The sequence below is a fragment of the Podarcis pityusensis genome (assembly GCF_964106645.2).
Source record: "Podarcis pityusensis genome assembly, chromosome: 2".
Classification (NCBI taxonomy): Eukaryota; Metazoa; Chordata; class Lepidosauria; order Squamata; family Lacertidae; genus Podarcis; species Podarcis pityusensis.
This window is the reverse complement of record NC_138029.1, coordinates 76,876,074-76,892,015: the sequence shown is the minus strand read 5'-3', so window position 1 is coordinate 76,892,015 and position 15,942 is coordinate 76,876,074. Positions and strand designations below refer to the sequence as shown.

Genomic DNA, 15,942 nt, shown 5'->3' with positions numbered 1-15,942 from the left:
ATCTGATGTCGATGCGAGTGTTTCAGATTGAAACGCTCCCAACAGCATGAGTGTGAAAGTGCCTCAAAAGTTGCAGTATCTGCCAGGCTGGAGTATAGGTGACGTAGATCTTGCTGCAGAGCCAACTGAGTACATCTTCAGGCTCATAATCAAGCCTACTAAGTGGCTGTGGGAGGTTGTGTCTCCATAGCATTCTCAAGGAACTGCTTGGTGGAGTTGCATTGCGTGACTGGGAGATTGCTTAACTTGACCCAGGGGGCAAACCTCTGGAGCAAATGGTGACTAACTGTAACCAAATGGCTAAACTCTTTCAGGATACAGTCACTCGACTCTGCAGTGATTTAGATGCTGGTGTTGTGGCAGTGCCAGCCAAGGTCCAATGCAATGTCGAGGCCATTATTGTGGGATCAGTTCCAATTAATGTGCCCTGATGATGTGAACAGGATACTTGACCACCTGCTAGTGATGTACTTGACCACCTGCTAGTTAGACCCTTGTCCATCTTGCCTTATGAAAGCTAGCCAGAATGGGGTGACGGAATGGGTGATAAACACAGCCTTGCATGATGGGAGTGTTGCCTTTGTCCTTAAAGAGGCTGTGTAGTGTTCACTTCTTTAAAAGCTCACTCTAGACCAGGCTTCCTCAACCTCGGCCCTCCAGATGTTTTTGGCCTACAACTCCCATGATCCCTAGCTATCAGGACCAGTGGTCAAGGATGCTGGGAATTGTCTCAAAACATCTGGAAGGCCGAGGTTGAGGAAGCCTGCTTTAGACCCAGTGGAGTGTAATTACTGTAGGCTGGTCACCAACACCCCTTTCTTGGTGAAAGGGTGGAAAGGATGGTTATGAAGCAACAGCAAGTATTCTTGGATGAGACTGATTACCTAGGTCCACTACAATATGGGAACAGACCCGGCATTGGTCCACCAGATGGATGAGCTTTATTGAGAAAGAGAGAGCCAGGGAGTGCAACTGTATTATTTCTGCTTGACCCCTCAAGTGGCTTTTAACATCATTGACCATGGTATCCTCCTGGACCAACTCTGTGGGATGGGACACTTACTCTTATCTTTAGCGTCATGTTCAGAAAGTAGTCATGGGTGAGTGAAGCTCTTCAGAGTGGTCATGAGGAGTTTTGGAGCAAGGTGTCATTCATGAATAGATTTGCTTACAGATAAGGCCCACAGCCTAGCTTTTTCCCTTGTTGCAACTGTATCTTTGTATGTATATATATTTTCATCCAATGTATGAAGGTGAGCCACAAAGAAGCTAGAGAGGAACATGGACAAAAACAATTCATGTGCAACAAGATGTGGTAGTATGGGTATGACATGGGGCTGTTGCGGTTCTAATGTAGCTTTATTGGGTGAAAGGCTTAGTTTAGTGGTTGAGCACATGCTATGTCAGGTCCCAGGTTTAGTAACATGTCTGAAACCCTGGAGAGATGCTGGTGATCTCTGGGGATAATAGTCAGCTAGATGGCCAGCGATCTGACTTGGTGTATGACAGCTTACAATGTTGCCATGAAACAGCAATTGCACTAGCAGTTGTGTTGCTGTGTATAATTTTTAAAGAACCTCAACATATAGGTGATATGCAACTGGCTAGCAACACAGTACTGATTGCATTTCGTGTGTGTTCAGTTGAGGTGGGTCATTTTGGACCCGGAAGGTGGTGGAATGGGAGCCAGGCCGGGCCTGCTGGGCTTTTGCACACTCCGCCAACGTGCACAATGACCCAGAATGCACCTCTCCCCATTACTATAGTACTGACCAATAGCTATATGTCATGATGTTGCACCTTTAATTTTTCTTCCTTCAATATTACGGAATAGTTGATGGCCAAACTACTCTTTGAAAAGCTTGCTGAACACATTTCTGTTTCAGTTGTCCTATCCAGACATGTGATTTGGTTACACTTGTTTTAAATTTGTTTTAAGTGCTTAATTGTTTTTAGGTGTATCCTTAACAGCTTTTAAATGTTTTAAATACATTTTTATACTTTTAAATTGTTTGCTTGGTGTTTTTTTATCAAAGAATTGTTTGTTGCCCTAGGCTCCCTTGGAAGAAAGGGCAGGATATAATTTTATTTATTTATTTAAAAAATGGTAAGGATAACACTGATCATTTTGACCTTTCTTAGTTTGTTGACATGTTGTATGGTTGATAAAAAATGAATGTGCCCAGAAGTAGCTTGCATTCACTTTCTCTTGTACTGACACAATGCATAAAATTGCAAGTGCTGCAGAATTAAAATTCAGGTGAAGAATGGGGGTGGGGGAGGGTGTGCAGATTGCCTTATTTGAATATTATTTAAATCCAGCTTTTGATACTGCTGTCTCATTGTGCATCTCTCACACGTGCACACAGTGATGCTCATTTGCAGCCTTTACTAATCAGTTATTATGGAGCAAATACCACATCTATAAATAAAGGGCAGAGCTTTGTAAATCAAATGACAGAAATGATCGTGCTGGGGGCGGGGTGGAATTCCTGTGACTTACTTGGAGCTTTTCAGAACCACTAAGGCAGCTAACAAAAATAGTTTTCTGTCTTTTCAACTTTCTTTCAGTAAATTTAGAACATTTGAGTACACGTTTCACATGTTTGCTTACAACATGGTCATGTCACTATCAGATGACTGTAATGTATCTGTTTTTGTGTGGTGAATGGGTATTTTTGAATGCCCCTTATATGGTGCCAGCTGTTTTCCAGCAGCTTGGAAGAAGTTTATTGATTTCAGTGTGTCTACTCTGAGTATGACTAACATCAGTTACCATCCAACTTGTTAATTTGGGGGAGGAGATCTTTTTTTAACCGAAGTGCTTGCAATCTTGTGATAAGTGGTGATGTAAATAGACCCTGAAGCTAAACAGAAGTAGGGAATGGAAGTAGGCAAGCCAAATATAATGACGAGGGGGATTCCCATGTTAGGTCAGTTTGAAAGTAAATCAAGGTGCCCTGAACAAGTTGGAAAAGGAATTCTTTATTGTCTGCCTTACTTCTAACTTGTGATGATAAAAATGCATGTCCACTGCTTTCTATTGAGATGTGACCTAATCTTTTGAGTAGAAGGTTCTGTGCATGCCTTGCTAACTTTCTGAATGACTAGGTGGGCCCACAAGAAGGTCGCACTCTGTTGTCTCCAGCCCAACTTAACAGTCACTATGCAGTCGGTTAAAAACGCTCTGGCCTTTTTAAAGGGGATTTCCAGTAGTACAGATCTCAACTGTTTCTTCTCTCCTCGCCTATTTTCATATGACATTGTATCAGTTAAAATCTACTCAGCCCCCTATTTCCAAGTTTACCCAGTAATTATTTACACGAGTAACAGAGCTTGTCTTCAGGGGGACTAACTTGATAGGCTAAAGTCTAGCTTCAGTTGTAAGAAGCAATGAAAAATTTATATCATATCTAAAGTTAAAAATGCAGGGTAGAGGGAGTGATCGAATACTGCAGTCAGAATGGATTGCCCACAGAATTTCATCAGCTGCAGGGAAAATGTGAAGCCATTTAATCTTTGGTTCCAGATACTCTGCACAGTTACAGAACCAAATGACATCAAATTGAGTTCAAGTTCCCTGGAACTGTAACTCCCCCCTCCCCCCAATACAACAGACCTGAATCCCTTTCAAGTATTTGGTCCTTTTCCTCATTTCTGCTGCTGCTTATGTTTTCCATTCAAATCAGCATAACCTTTCACATTTTTAGAAGGCCTGTCTGTTACGGTGTTTCCACGCGGTCGCTACCTCCTCCCACTTGTATATCTGCTTATAATTTGCTGTGATAAAACTGACTGCAATCTTTGCCATTTTGATTTCTAAAGTGCTTACTGTTGTGTTTGCTGGAACCTATCTTTTATACAAAATATGTGTCTGGTAGTAAATGCAGCAACTACAGAGTTGCCAGCCCCATTAAAAACCTTCAAAGAGCACCTTGTTTTGCAAGGGTTTTATCTAACATTTGTTCTTCCCGATTCCATTTTAGCTATGAGTAATGGAATTGCTTGCCTAACAAGTTCTTTGGCGATTTCCTTCCCTAAATTATTTTTGCAGTGTTGCAGCATTTTCATAGCAGCAGGGTTACACCTGAGTGGTGCCTTAGTGCTGTAGGAATAAATAGCAGAATGAGATGAGGATATAATTTGAAGAACATTTCCTGTTCAGGAACATCAATTTGAAATAAACACTAAAACTGCAGAAATGGACCATAAATGTACTCAGTATTTTTTTCCCTTCATTGTTGAGGAACATGTGTTCAAAAACAGGGAGCCTGGCATTTAAAATCTAAAGCCAGCATTTAGCTGGCTAAATGAATGTTCAGATATTTGACTGTAAAGCACTCACCAGAAGCTGCTTAAATTATTTGAAAGTCTTGAAAGTTTTGAAAATCTAGTCATTCATTTTAAGTCTTTTTAAAGAAGTGCTTCAATTTATCCATTGCTCATATGTTTAAATAAAGGGATGGGGAAGTGGAATCTTGCAAACAGTAAACCAAGAATACATTGCAGTCCATGGACAGTACAATGGTTTTCTTCCATGGGATAAGCTTCCTCCAACTTGCAGTGTAAATAAAAGCTATACATACTAAGGAATAAAATACTGCCTCGGTTTTTAATCTTGATTCTCCTCCCTTTCCTCCTTTTATTTTATATTCATTGCATTAAAAAAATCCTAAATAAGGAATTCTATTTTTGGGCTGCGTTCCTGCTCAGAGTAACTGCAAATTAGGACTTCTGAGTCTAAGAGCTGAAAATTGCATAGAAACCTTAGGCATAGTATTAAAATCACAATAGCATACCAGGACATCTTTGAGTAAGTTAGCAACACTCAGGCATTTTATTCCTCAGAGTTGTACAGAAAAAGCAATGTCAAATTGCTTAAAGTAAGCATAATTCAATCAGGGATGGTGAGAGGGGTGGATACAGATCTACTGGTAGATGTCTGGCTGATATGCAGGAGATAAACAAGGATTTCTAGCTATAGAACTTGATTATTTAACAATAGCAGCAGCAGAATTACTCCTCTACCCCGCCCTGAATTAATTATCCTGCTGAAATTAAGAAAGATTTTTCTCTGGAAGAACTTTGAGCTCTATTTAGTAGTCATGGTCAACACAAATTCCTGGGCTTAAATGCTAAGGGTGTATTCTGCATAAGAATCTTCTTTTTAATACTTATTTCATTTTTTAATTACTTCCCAGAAGCCATCCCTGAGCAATTTACAATAAAAACATACACAGAACAATCACACATAGAAAAGCAGCTAAAACATTTCTCTATATAAAACCAATTTGGATAAGCACACACACATATATAACAATTTTTAAAACAGCAACATACATATATAAAATCAATTCAGATCCAAAGCAGATCCAACTAAATGGGGTAGTTGGTAGATCTCTGGGTTCTACTAAAGAACAAAGTCACCCTGCAAGCTTGCAGTCTCCCCATCTCTAACTTATGAAATGTGGACAGCTGAAACGGCATTTGAGCTGGTTAGTAAATATGAGGTGCTCACGTTTTAGACTATACTGTGTTTTTAAAGGCTTAAATTACAACCAAAGGGGTTTGATTTGTTCAGGCAAGGCTGGGTTTATTTGTACCAGGGCCTGATTACTAGGGCACTGAAAATAAGCTGAATTTTAGCCACATCCGCCAGGCTCCTAGCCAGATGCCCCTCCCCCATTCCTGGCCTCCGTCAACTGTCACAGAACATTCTAGCTCTTCCTTTCTGGGGAATTCCAGCATCACAAGTAAATGCACTACTCTTAAGCCTTTGACTTGCCTTCGCCCTGATCTGTCGAATCATTTGCAAGGGGAGAGACTGGATTTGCATTGTATGAAGTCCTTTGCCTTTGGCGAACATCTGGAGGACTTCAGAGATAGAAAGATGCTTCTCATGGTATCTTTCCACATTATACCTACTGCTGTCCTTTTGTCTCCACCTCTTAAGAGTCCATATTTCAGATTCCACCCTGCTTTCTCTACTGATTAACTTGACTTCTCTCTACGCCCTGCTAATATTTTTTAAAAAATAAATATTGATATACAAAGCCCTTTACAACTGGTGGCCAGTTTACGTGTAAGCTCGCTTTACCCAATCAATATAAGCCCAATATATCAACTGCTTTGATCTGCGGAACTGGAACTGTTACAGGTGCCACATAATACTTATTTCCCTGCCCAGTGATATCAGGCAGGTGGCGTCACTATATTCTGTTTGTGTTTAGACAGGATTCTGCAGGTATCTAGAATGCAGGTGTGTATTTAGTTTATTGCTGGTTTTAATTGTTTGAATGCTTTGTTTCTACTAATTTTTATTTTTATTCTTTTTGTAAACATCATGAGCTTTTTTGACAAGTGGGATATAGATTTTATGAAATAAGTAAGAGTACCTGATCTAAAGTATTCTGTGTGCTTTTTGAGATACCGTTCTGGTTTTAGGATTATGTCTGCTTATTGTGGCAAAAAAACGTAACAACCACCCACTATTTCTTCTGTGTAACATTTCTGATGACCAAACATGATGATGTGGTGTTCATGTCATTTGGCCTTGTCAGCTAGTATATTAATGTGTTTTTAATCATTCGTGTGGGGAGAGGCACATTGGGATCTTAGGTGAGGAGGGTCTTTAACTATATGCCCCTTCTGTGCCCCTAATCTGAATCAGGGATTTAGCTTGTGACCATGGCATGGGCCAAGGGCTAAAGCCCCCTTGCCCCCATGCTACTCTCCCAGTCTTGTTGCTCTGATTCTTCTGTTCTGTTCAGGACTCAACTTCTGTTTAAAGAGAGAGTGAGAAAGACAGCTCTCGGATGATAATCTAACTCTAAAATAGCACTTTTAAAAAAGTTCTTTTTATTAATGCATTTTACATGGCTTTACAAATCTCATTTTAAAAATGTATTTCAAATACAAATGATAAACTAGAACTCTTTCAAATTGTATGGGAACAGAGGACTCAACGCGAACTCTTGCCATTGTAAAATGCAGGCATCTTTCCAGATTCGTTGAGGCCCAACTGTTTAAATGGCCAATTTTAATTTTAATAGTAGAAAACCCAGAACCCTTCTATTAATGTTTTGTTCACAAATATACCATATAAGCAGTCTCATATTTTTTTTCTTTCTTTCTTTCTTTCAAAAGATTATGAAGCTAATGTAAACTCTAGTTGAGACTCCCAGTGGAACACTCAAAATGTGTTTTAACTTTCCCATCAAGCAATCATCCAGCAACTTGTATATGGAGACACCTGGTGTAAAATTATATGGGTTGGAGTATGCAGAACATTGTAATGGGAAGTTGTTGTTGCTGTATTAATGTCCTACATTTAGGTGCAAACACTATAAAATAATCATATTATCTGCTGATGTACGTAGGAGATGAATCTACAAGATATGTATTGTGAGTAACAGGAAAACAGATCAATTTTGTTTTTTGCCTTGGTGGGAAAAACCCCCATTCCTAGACTCTTTGGCTATGTCTTTTGGAACATAGACCTGTTTCCATGTAATACCTCTACGTTGAGTTTTTTAGCCTTGTTGTCGTTCATGGTAATTAATGATTATCTTACTACGCAACAAGAATGTGCACAATAATATACATTCCAAATAAAGATTTTTCTTTTCTTTTTTACCTAGACTAGCATGTGTAGTCAGTTTTATCGGGGTTAACTTTTCAATGCACTCTAGTCAGAGGCTCACAGCACGACACTTTGCTATGAAAAACCTTTTATTTCATTCATACTTACAGTGGCATGTAAATATCAAAGTGACATTATTGTCGGGTTTAAAATTTAGAACTTAAAAACACATTTGGTCAAGTCTTGCTTTTAAGTACTTTTAAATCCGTTCTGCTTTCTTGAAGTTCACTCTTGAAAAGAGAGAGGTTACTTTTTATTATTGCCACTGTAATTACTTCCCATGTTTGCTCTATGATCAGCCTAACACAGAACTGTCTCGGGAAACTTGAATTCATTTATTCAGGTGGGCTGACAATTAGGTAGTTAAGTTCAAGCAGAAGAGGAAAAAAATCAAAGCAACCTGGTTTTTCAGGTATATAGATAGTTGCAAAGATGAAAGTGTACCTTGTGTGGTTGGAAACATCTTTTGAATTCTAGGCACTGACATTGTATTTTTAGTTGTAAGCGATGCTTCTGGGGATGAATATGCTTTCCATACCTTTTCCTTTGCTGTATTAGGTGTTGTGTGCAGGGCTGCAAAATACCTGCGCCTGTGTATGTTCAGTGATAATCAAAGCTGTTGTGCTCAGGGCAATGAAGGCATTGCGAATGTTGCATTGCTGCAGTAGGTCCTACATCCAGTCCTGCATGTTGCTTTGCTTATAAGATTTAGCCTTTAGCCACATACTCAGTTGCCCTTTTGCTATACCAAATTTGTGAATCATAAAATAAGAAAATGCTAGACTAGAGGCAGTATTCAACTTTTTAAAAAGTGTGAGCAGAACAACTTCTGCTTGTGCAATGTGACTTTCCCCCTCCTTCTCCCCCTTGCATGGCCTGCTCTATCCCCAAATCTGCCTCCCAGAAGGCTGTGGGGAGCCCAGAACAGATACAGGGGGCACATGGGGAAGGGAGGGAAAGTTCCATTGTGCAGCAGAACCCATAGCACTACTTAACTCTATGGTGAATATCACCCTAGATATTTCCATCTTTGGCTGAGTTGAGACCAAATTAGGCACAATTAGAGAGTAAATTTTGGGAAGTCTATACCAAGCATAGACAAACTCCGGCCCTCCAGCTGTTTTGGGACTACAACTTCCATCATCGCTAGCTAACACGACCAGTGGTCAGGGATGATGGGAACTGTAGTCTCAAAACATCTGGAGGGCCGGAGTTTGTTTATACCTGCTCTATACTGTATAAACAATTTTTAATGTTGGCTCTATTGACATGAAAACAGAAACAACTTCTGGTGCCATGCCTTTTCTTTGGCCAGTGCTTCCAGGCCTTACTTGCTTCAGGGTTCTGAATGCCATATCCAAATTTGTATTCTGCTCTTCTGGAATCTGTAGGCAGCTAACAACAGTCATAAAATGAATTGCAATAAAGCAATATAAAACCAAATTAACAAACAATACAAAGAGCAGTAGAAAGAATCCAGCAGCAGAAAAACTACTTAATGGAAACCAAAACTGAAAGCAGTAGCTTTTATGAAAGTATGGATTATAAATCAGAGGAACTTAGGTTGGAAGGGACCCGAGGGTCATCTAGTTCAACCCCCTGCAATGCAGGAATCTCAGCTAAAGCATCCATGACAGATGGCTGTCCAATCTCTGCTTAAAAACCTTCAGTGAAGGAGAGTCCACAACCTCCCAAAGGAGTCTGTTTCAACAAATAAATAAAATAAAATAAAATAAAATAAAATCACTTATATAATGCATTTTAGAACCTGGGTGCAAGGAACTTGTGACTCTCCATAGATTGTAGGACTCACACACCTATCTGCCACATCTGGAGATCCCCTGCTTTAAAATAACATGCTTGTTGGTGCAGTGCTTTAGTCTTTTGGATGTTGAGCCTTCCATAAGCTTCTGTGAAGATATTTAGGATGGTTTGGAGGTTATCCTCTTGAGTGTGCACACACTATGTTGTCATCAGCATATTGAAGCTCTGTGACGAAAGTTGTGGTACCCTTACTCTTTGCTTTCAACCTACTCAAGTTAAAGAGCTTTCCATCTGTTTGATATATGATTTCCTTTGACAATGTGTAGGAGCATGGCAATGAAAATAATAAATAGAGTTGGGGTGATAAGACATCCCTGTTTAAAACCTGGTTCTGCTGTGAATGGTTCACTTCGAGAGCCACTATTATCCGCGATTGTTGCTATCATATTATCGTGGAGGAGCCGAAGGATGTTCACTAATTTATCTGGGCAGCCAATTTTCAGAAGGACAGTCCACAGAGCAGTACGATTTACAGTGTTGAAGGCCTTAGGTCAATAAGCGCCATATATAGGTGTTGGTTTTGCTCTCTGCATTTTTCCTGAAGCTGTTGAGAAGTGAAAATCATGTCCACTGTCCCCTAGAAGTTCAAAAATCATTTTGAGATTCAGGAAGGGTAGCCTCAGATATAGTTAGGAGATGGTTTGCTAAGATCCTTGCAAGAATTTTGCCGGCTGCAGCTAATAAAGAGATGCCTCAATAGTTTCTGCAATCCATTCTATCACGTATTTAAAAAGAGATTGATAATCTTGGCATCCCTAAAGTCTGCTGGGATCTCCTGTCTCTCCCAGATTTTTTTGATGATTGTGTGGTTGTTGTGTAAGTTCAATTCTGCCCACTCTGAAGACTTCAGCAGGTATCCCATCAGGTCTACAGGCTTTGTTGTTTTTCATTTGGTTAATAGCTGTACACAACTCTCCCAGATTTGAAGATACTGCAAGCTCATCTCTAATTTGTTTTTGCGGGATTTGTGAGAAGACCTCGGCAGCTATGGGGGAATTGCAGTTAAGGAGATGCTGGTAATGTTCTTTCCAACGCAGTGCAATAGCTTCTTTATCTTTTTGAAGTGTGGTACCGTCTGTTGAGCGTAGGGGGCATATGCTATGATTTATTGGCCCATAGATGGTCTTTGTGGCTTTAAAGAAACTCTGTGCATCATGAGTGTCGGCTAAGTGCTGGTTCTCTCGAACTTGTTTATCCACTGGGAGTTCTTTAGTCCTCTGGTTCTTCTTTGAACCTCAGCCTTAGTGTAGGCATGGTTTGTTTGTTTTTTCTTAGTGGCACAGTTTCTGTCTCTTTGCCAGATCTGAAAGTCCTTCCTTTTCTTGTCAATAATGCATTCAATCTCACTGTCATTCTCATCAAACCAGTCCTGGTGTTTTTTGGTTTGGTATCCAATAGTTTGTTCACAGGCTGCAGTAATGGATGTTTTAGCTTGGTCCAGTGTTCCTTGATGTTATCAGGGAACTCCAAAAGCAGGTGGTGCTTAAGAGTCGTTTGGAGGCAATCCCGCTTAATAGGATCTTGAAGGATAATTTGAGAGTAGCAGAGATTAATATGATGTTGTACCTGTCATAGCATTCCAGATTTCTATATCTTATATTTTTGTTATGATGGGGATTGAATGCATAATTAAAAGAGCAGAATAAAAGCAAGTTGAGTATTTCTGTTCTAGGTGTTGAAACTATAATTTCATTGGGTTAAGATATTTTGGCTCTTTAAATATGTATTAATTTTATGGGTTTGTTGTATGCTTTTCAAGCTTAGCTATTAGCACAATATGAATTTCATGAAGAATTCAGCAACAAAAAACAATTTGCAGGATTCTACAACTCAGAAGACCTGCCTAAAAAGAGAGGGCGCTCTCTCTCTCTCTCTCTCTCTCCCTCCCTCTCTCTCTCTCTCTCTCTCTCTCTGAAAAGGGCTAACTGAGCAGTTCTGGCATATCTCTGCTAAGAGAAATGCACACAGTTTTGCAAAAGGCCTTATTGCCAGGAAAGTATCATTGGCAAAGTATTCTTTATTGCTAATAACCACACTACTTGTATATTGCTGAAAATATACATGCTGTTTTACAGAGCAAATTAAAGCCATTTCTCTATATCAAAGACACTAGAATTATTTTCGGATTTCCTCATACAAAAATTTGACAGATATTAAAGATACAGTGGATGTTACTCACGTAAAAAGCATTTTATTTGTACCACCACTTGAGTTCTGTCTATAATAAAACTGCTTTATACAATCTAGTCAGAACTCTAGTGGCACATGAAAATTCAGAATAGATGTGAGATGTTATTTATGTACAGTAGGCAAGAGAAAGATGTATGTAAGTGAAATGATTCCTGTTCACAGCAATAATCAACTTGTTTTAACCCTGCTTTTTTGCCATTTTCAGGCATGGGCAATATATCACAGCATGTCTATAAAGATAATTCTACATTGTATTTAAAATTGGAGGCCTTTTGGAAGTGGAATAGATGTGGCCTCTGTTTTTTCCCTAAAATGTGTTCTTATTCCACAAATGTAAGAAGGAGACGTTTAGTTGTTCCGGAGTTATAAACAAACAAAAACACGTTTAAATTTTTTCCTCTGCAGTGTTTGTCTGATCATCCTGGAAGCCTGTAGAAGCGAAGACACTGAGAGCAGATGAGATCAAGGCAGTGACTGGTTGGCTTTCTCTACTTCCTGCTCCCAAGGATTATTGCCAGATTGCTGTGGAGATGAATGGAGAACAGCAGCATGAGACAGGTACTGCAATTATGGCACCTGGGGTTCCAACAGGTATCTTCTCAGTTGTAAATCTATTCTGGACAAATTAACCTTGTTTTGCATACTTGCGACACAGATGATTAAAAAGATAAGCCATGGGTAAAGTTGCTTTAAAGTTCAAAGGCAGGGGCTATGAAGACCATTGCTGAAGTTCCTCTTCAGTTATGTGTGTTCTGCACTTGTGTTAACATTGCAGTGTGCCTGTAGCTCTCAAAAGCATCTTTCAGCAGCAGCTGATCTAAACAGCTTCTCCTCTCATGCAGAGTTTCCTTGTGCCTCACCTCTGGCTTGCTGTGGCTATATGGCCACATTTTGGTACAGCATAATAAAGGCTTATCATTAAAAGAATGAGCCCAGCCTCCCTCTGGGCTCACATACTTCTTCCTTCACCTCTTTTCCTCCACGATGACTTGGAGGGTGAGTTTGGAAGCTTTGATTCTGATGTAGACTAGCCAGTTTATCATTGAGTCAGAAGCCAAACAATTGTGGTTCATCTTAATTATAGGTATTTGAAACAAGCCATCTTCTAACCATGGGTTGCAAAGCTGGCTTGTCTCAACTAACCATAGTTGTGATAAACCAGAGTTTAGGGTTTAGAGATAATTTGTGTTTCTGCAGGTGGAAGCAAAAGCTTATCTCCTCACGCTAGAGCGGAACAGGGAGGGGATGGGCACACAAGCGCAAGGCTTGTGCATAAACCACAACTCATTGTTTTATCATGTCTAAACCCAGCCAGTGTGTTTTCGTTTTCATTTCTGTCCTCCTGCTGCCGCATTTTAAACAAGTATAGAGTTTACAGCTATCGCTTCTTTGAATTTGCAGAAATTATTCTTAAAGTTTATGCCCACTTCACAGAACTTGTTTAGATGGAGCATAGGTGATGAGCTCTCTCACATAAGAGCTTGAATTGTGTGATTCTTCTTGATATAATCACAAACCACACGTAAGTACAGAATGTGGAACTTTGCTAATGCTTATTGTGGTTTCATATTCTGTGGCCTCAAATGCTGTGAGCTGTACATTTTGAGAGTGTGTGGCCTTTTCTCTTTCAAGGAATAAATATGCTGACAAAGCGAGTAACATTGCATGCAGTATATTGAATGTGGGTGATGCAATCTGCCATAAATAGAGACTTGGAAGTGTTAGAATCTTTCATTAATGTTCAAATTTGGCTTTTTCCCTACCCACTTCACTTCCTGTGAGAGGAAGAGTTAGTCCTTAAAGAATTGAGTACAGCATTGGCAGTACTATTGCTGTTCTGCATTTCATAACCAGCCCAACCCAGTGTTTACTGCTCAGGTATTATAAATAATAACATGCAGCTTAATTTCTTACTACAACATGCCTTTGAATTTGCAAACTTGACAGAGAGTTTCCTGAAATTCTTCTCTGACAAGTATGCATATTTTTCAGTTACATAAGATGCAATTAAGGAGACTTCAGGCTACACAAAGGAATTATATGTGAAGCTGGTTATGTACTAACAGAGCAATCCTATACTCTCATTGTGTCAGGACAGGAGATACGCTACTGCTACATCAGCTGTGCAGTTTCCAGTGTATGCTCAGCCAAAGAGGAGATGGGGGAGACGCACAATGAGAAAGTACAAAAAAGCATAAAAGCGAGAAACGTTCATTGTCTCTGGAAATGCCGCCATAGCCCACCCATCAGTGCCTATGCTGGCAATGATGCCCACATGCTACCCATCCAGAAGCAGAGCATGAACTCTCAACGATGGGGGTACACCCTCTGCATGCTCATACGCGGCATACAATATGACTCCCAAGGCCCCCCCTTCCATCCACCCCAGTGGCACAGCTACAACACCTCTCCTGCCAATCTTCAGCCACACCTCCAGGCAGGACCCACTTATACATAAAATAGTCACTATTTTATGAGCACAAGTTGCTCAAAGGGGCAGGAAAAGGCACACAGTGCAGGGTAATGTTAGAGAATGCTCATAGGCCCACCTGGTCCCTATAGGTGTCTGTGAGGGAGCAGTTGCCACCCACATGAGCCACGACTCTCAGATTCCATTAAACAAAATGTTTCTGGCATTTATGGAGGTGAAGCAAAACATACAGTCTCATTTGTTTGTGGAAAGCTGGCCTACTCCTGTCTTCTCAGCGTTGATAACCAATGAATGAAGTCATAGCAGTGACTGACATTTAGGAAAGCAGCTCTAGCCAGTTATGCAAAGAGAAGTCTAGAGTGAAACTCCCTCTGTTTAGAGAAGGAGCTTCTTGGCCTGTTTTTAAGCCTTTTATGTTGGTCTTCCCTAATGGGGAAGTGATTGGCGCCCCATAGAAATCAATTCAGGTATCCAGAATGTTAGCATAATACTGTTTGGGGACTAGTGTGTTGGCTCAAAAACAAAAGGAATAAGCAAAAGCAAGAGTTTATGATCTCTCAAATTCAGATCTGATTTCATATAACAAAATGTATTTTTTAAAAAATTGAGTTCTGTTACTGGGTGGGGGTGGGGGTGTAAGATTGTGCTGTAAAATACCATCCATCTTTCCCATATAGACACCTCAGCACACACCTGACCTGCTGTATATAAGGTGTCTAAGTGCATTCAAAATCATGACAGAAGTTATTCTTTGGTGAGAGCAAACTAGCTACACAAATTGAAATGGTAACTGCAAAATCTGACACCAACTGTATAGTCAGTCTGAGCTTAGCTAATGAAGCCCATCTACTCATCCGTGAGGCATTACTTTTGGAGTGGAGAGCGTTACATATAGCTGTTAAGGAAAGAGAGCCCAGCCAGGCCTTGTGAGCTATATATCTGTTTAAGGATTGATCCTGTCACATATTAAATCAAGGGTGTACTACTTACAGACATAAGTCACAAATCAAATGTGTTTGTGAAGGAGCTGCTGCCCTCTCCTCATGTATTTGCAAGTTGCTTAGTGACCACCACCTAAGCTTTTACTGTAATGTTCTTTTTTTTCCTCCTGCCATTTTCTTGATTGCTGTTCCGTGTTTTTGGCTGAGCTTTCAGCCAATTTAACATGCAGATAGTTCCTATTTTTCACAGAATTCCAATTACTTTTGATACGTGTTGTACCTCTTCAAGTGGTTTTTCTTACCGAAGTACCCTCAGTACATCTTGGGTGTCAAGGACACCAAATCAACATGGGGACTTCAGTAATTCACACTGGCTGCTAACATAAGTGGCTTGGATCAGGACAGGTGGCATCTGTAGCGTCAAATTTCTCACTGTACTTTGTACAATCTTAAGTAGTCTCCCACTCCCAGTATTCTGGAATTTGTTGACATCCTTATCTCTGGTTGCATTATACATCAGAATATTTGCATAGTTTTATTAGGTTCCCTAAACCTGTATTAACAAACAAGGTGTCCATCTGGCTTTTTAATATACTCATTTAGTGTATTTCCAAAGCAACCCCTTCACAAGTAAGGAATTTAAAGTAGCAAACCGGTAGTTCTCCTAAAAGCTACTGTGTGTTTTTTCTGGCTTATTACAGATGCAGGATCAGGTGTGGAAGAAGCAGAATTCAATTGGGAGGAGTATTTGGAAGATACAGGAGCAACAGCAGCACCTCATGGCTCGTTTAAACACGTAAGTGAGCATCTGGTCAGCCTCTCCTCTCTCTTTTTATGCATTATTTGAGTTCTAATCCCCAGAGAGCCATAATGTGAAGAAGCTCTTTTGGTTTCGTATGCTTGAGAAATCAAAA

The 15,942-nt window shown here is 40.0% G+C and overlaps 1 protein-coding gene across 3 annotated transcripts in view; it reads left to right on the top strand.

Annotated features, from left to right (window-relative positions):
• SFMBT1 (Scm like with four mbt domains 1) overlaps positions 1-15,942 on the top strand; it is an 81,003-nt gene that overhangs the window by 26,914 nt on the left and 38,147 nt on the right. The window contains exons 1-3 of one of the 3 annotated variants that reach the window (XM_080994180.1): positions 5,725-5,902; positions 12,062-12,214; positions 15,730-15,824. In XM_080994180.1, the coding sequence (XP_080850306.1) occupies positions 12,187-12,214; positions 15,730-15,824 (123 nt within the window). In that variant the 5' untranslated portion in view covers positions 5,725-5,902; positions 12,062-12,186. Of the gene's footprint in view, positions 1-5,724; positions 5,903-5,969; positions 6,260-12,061; positions 12,215-15,729; positions 15,825-15,942 lie in introns of those variants that run through there. The other 2 variants (XM_080994181.1, XM_080994179.1) reach the window with 2 other exon arrangements.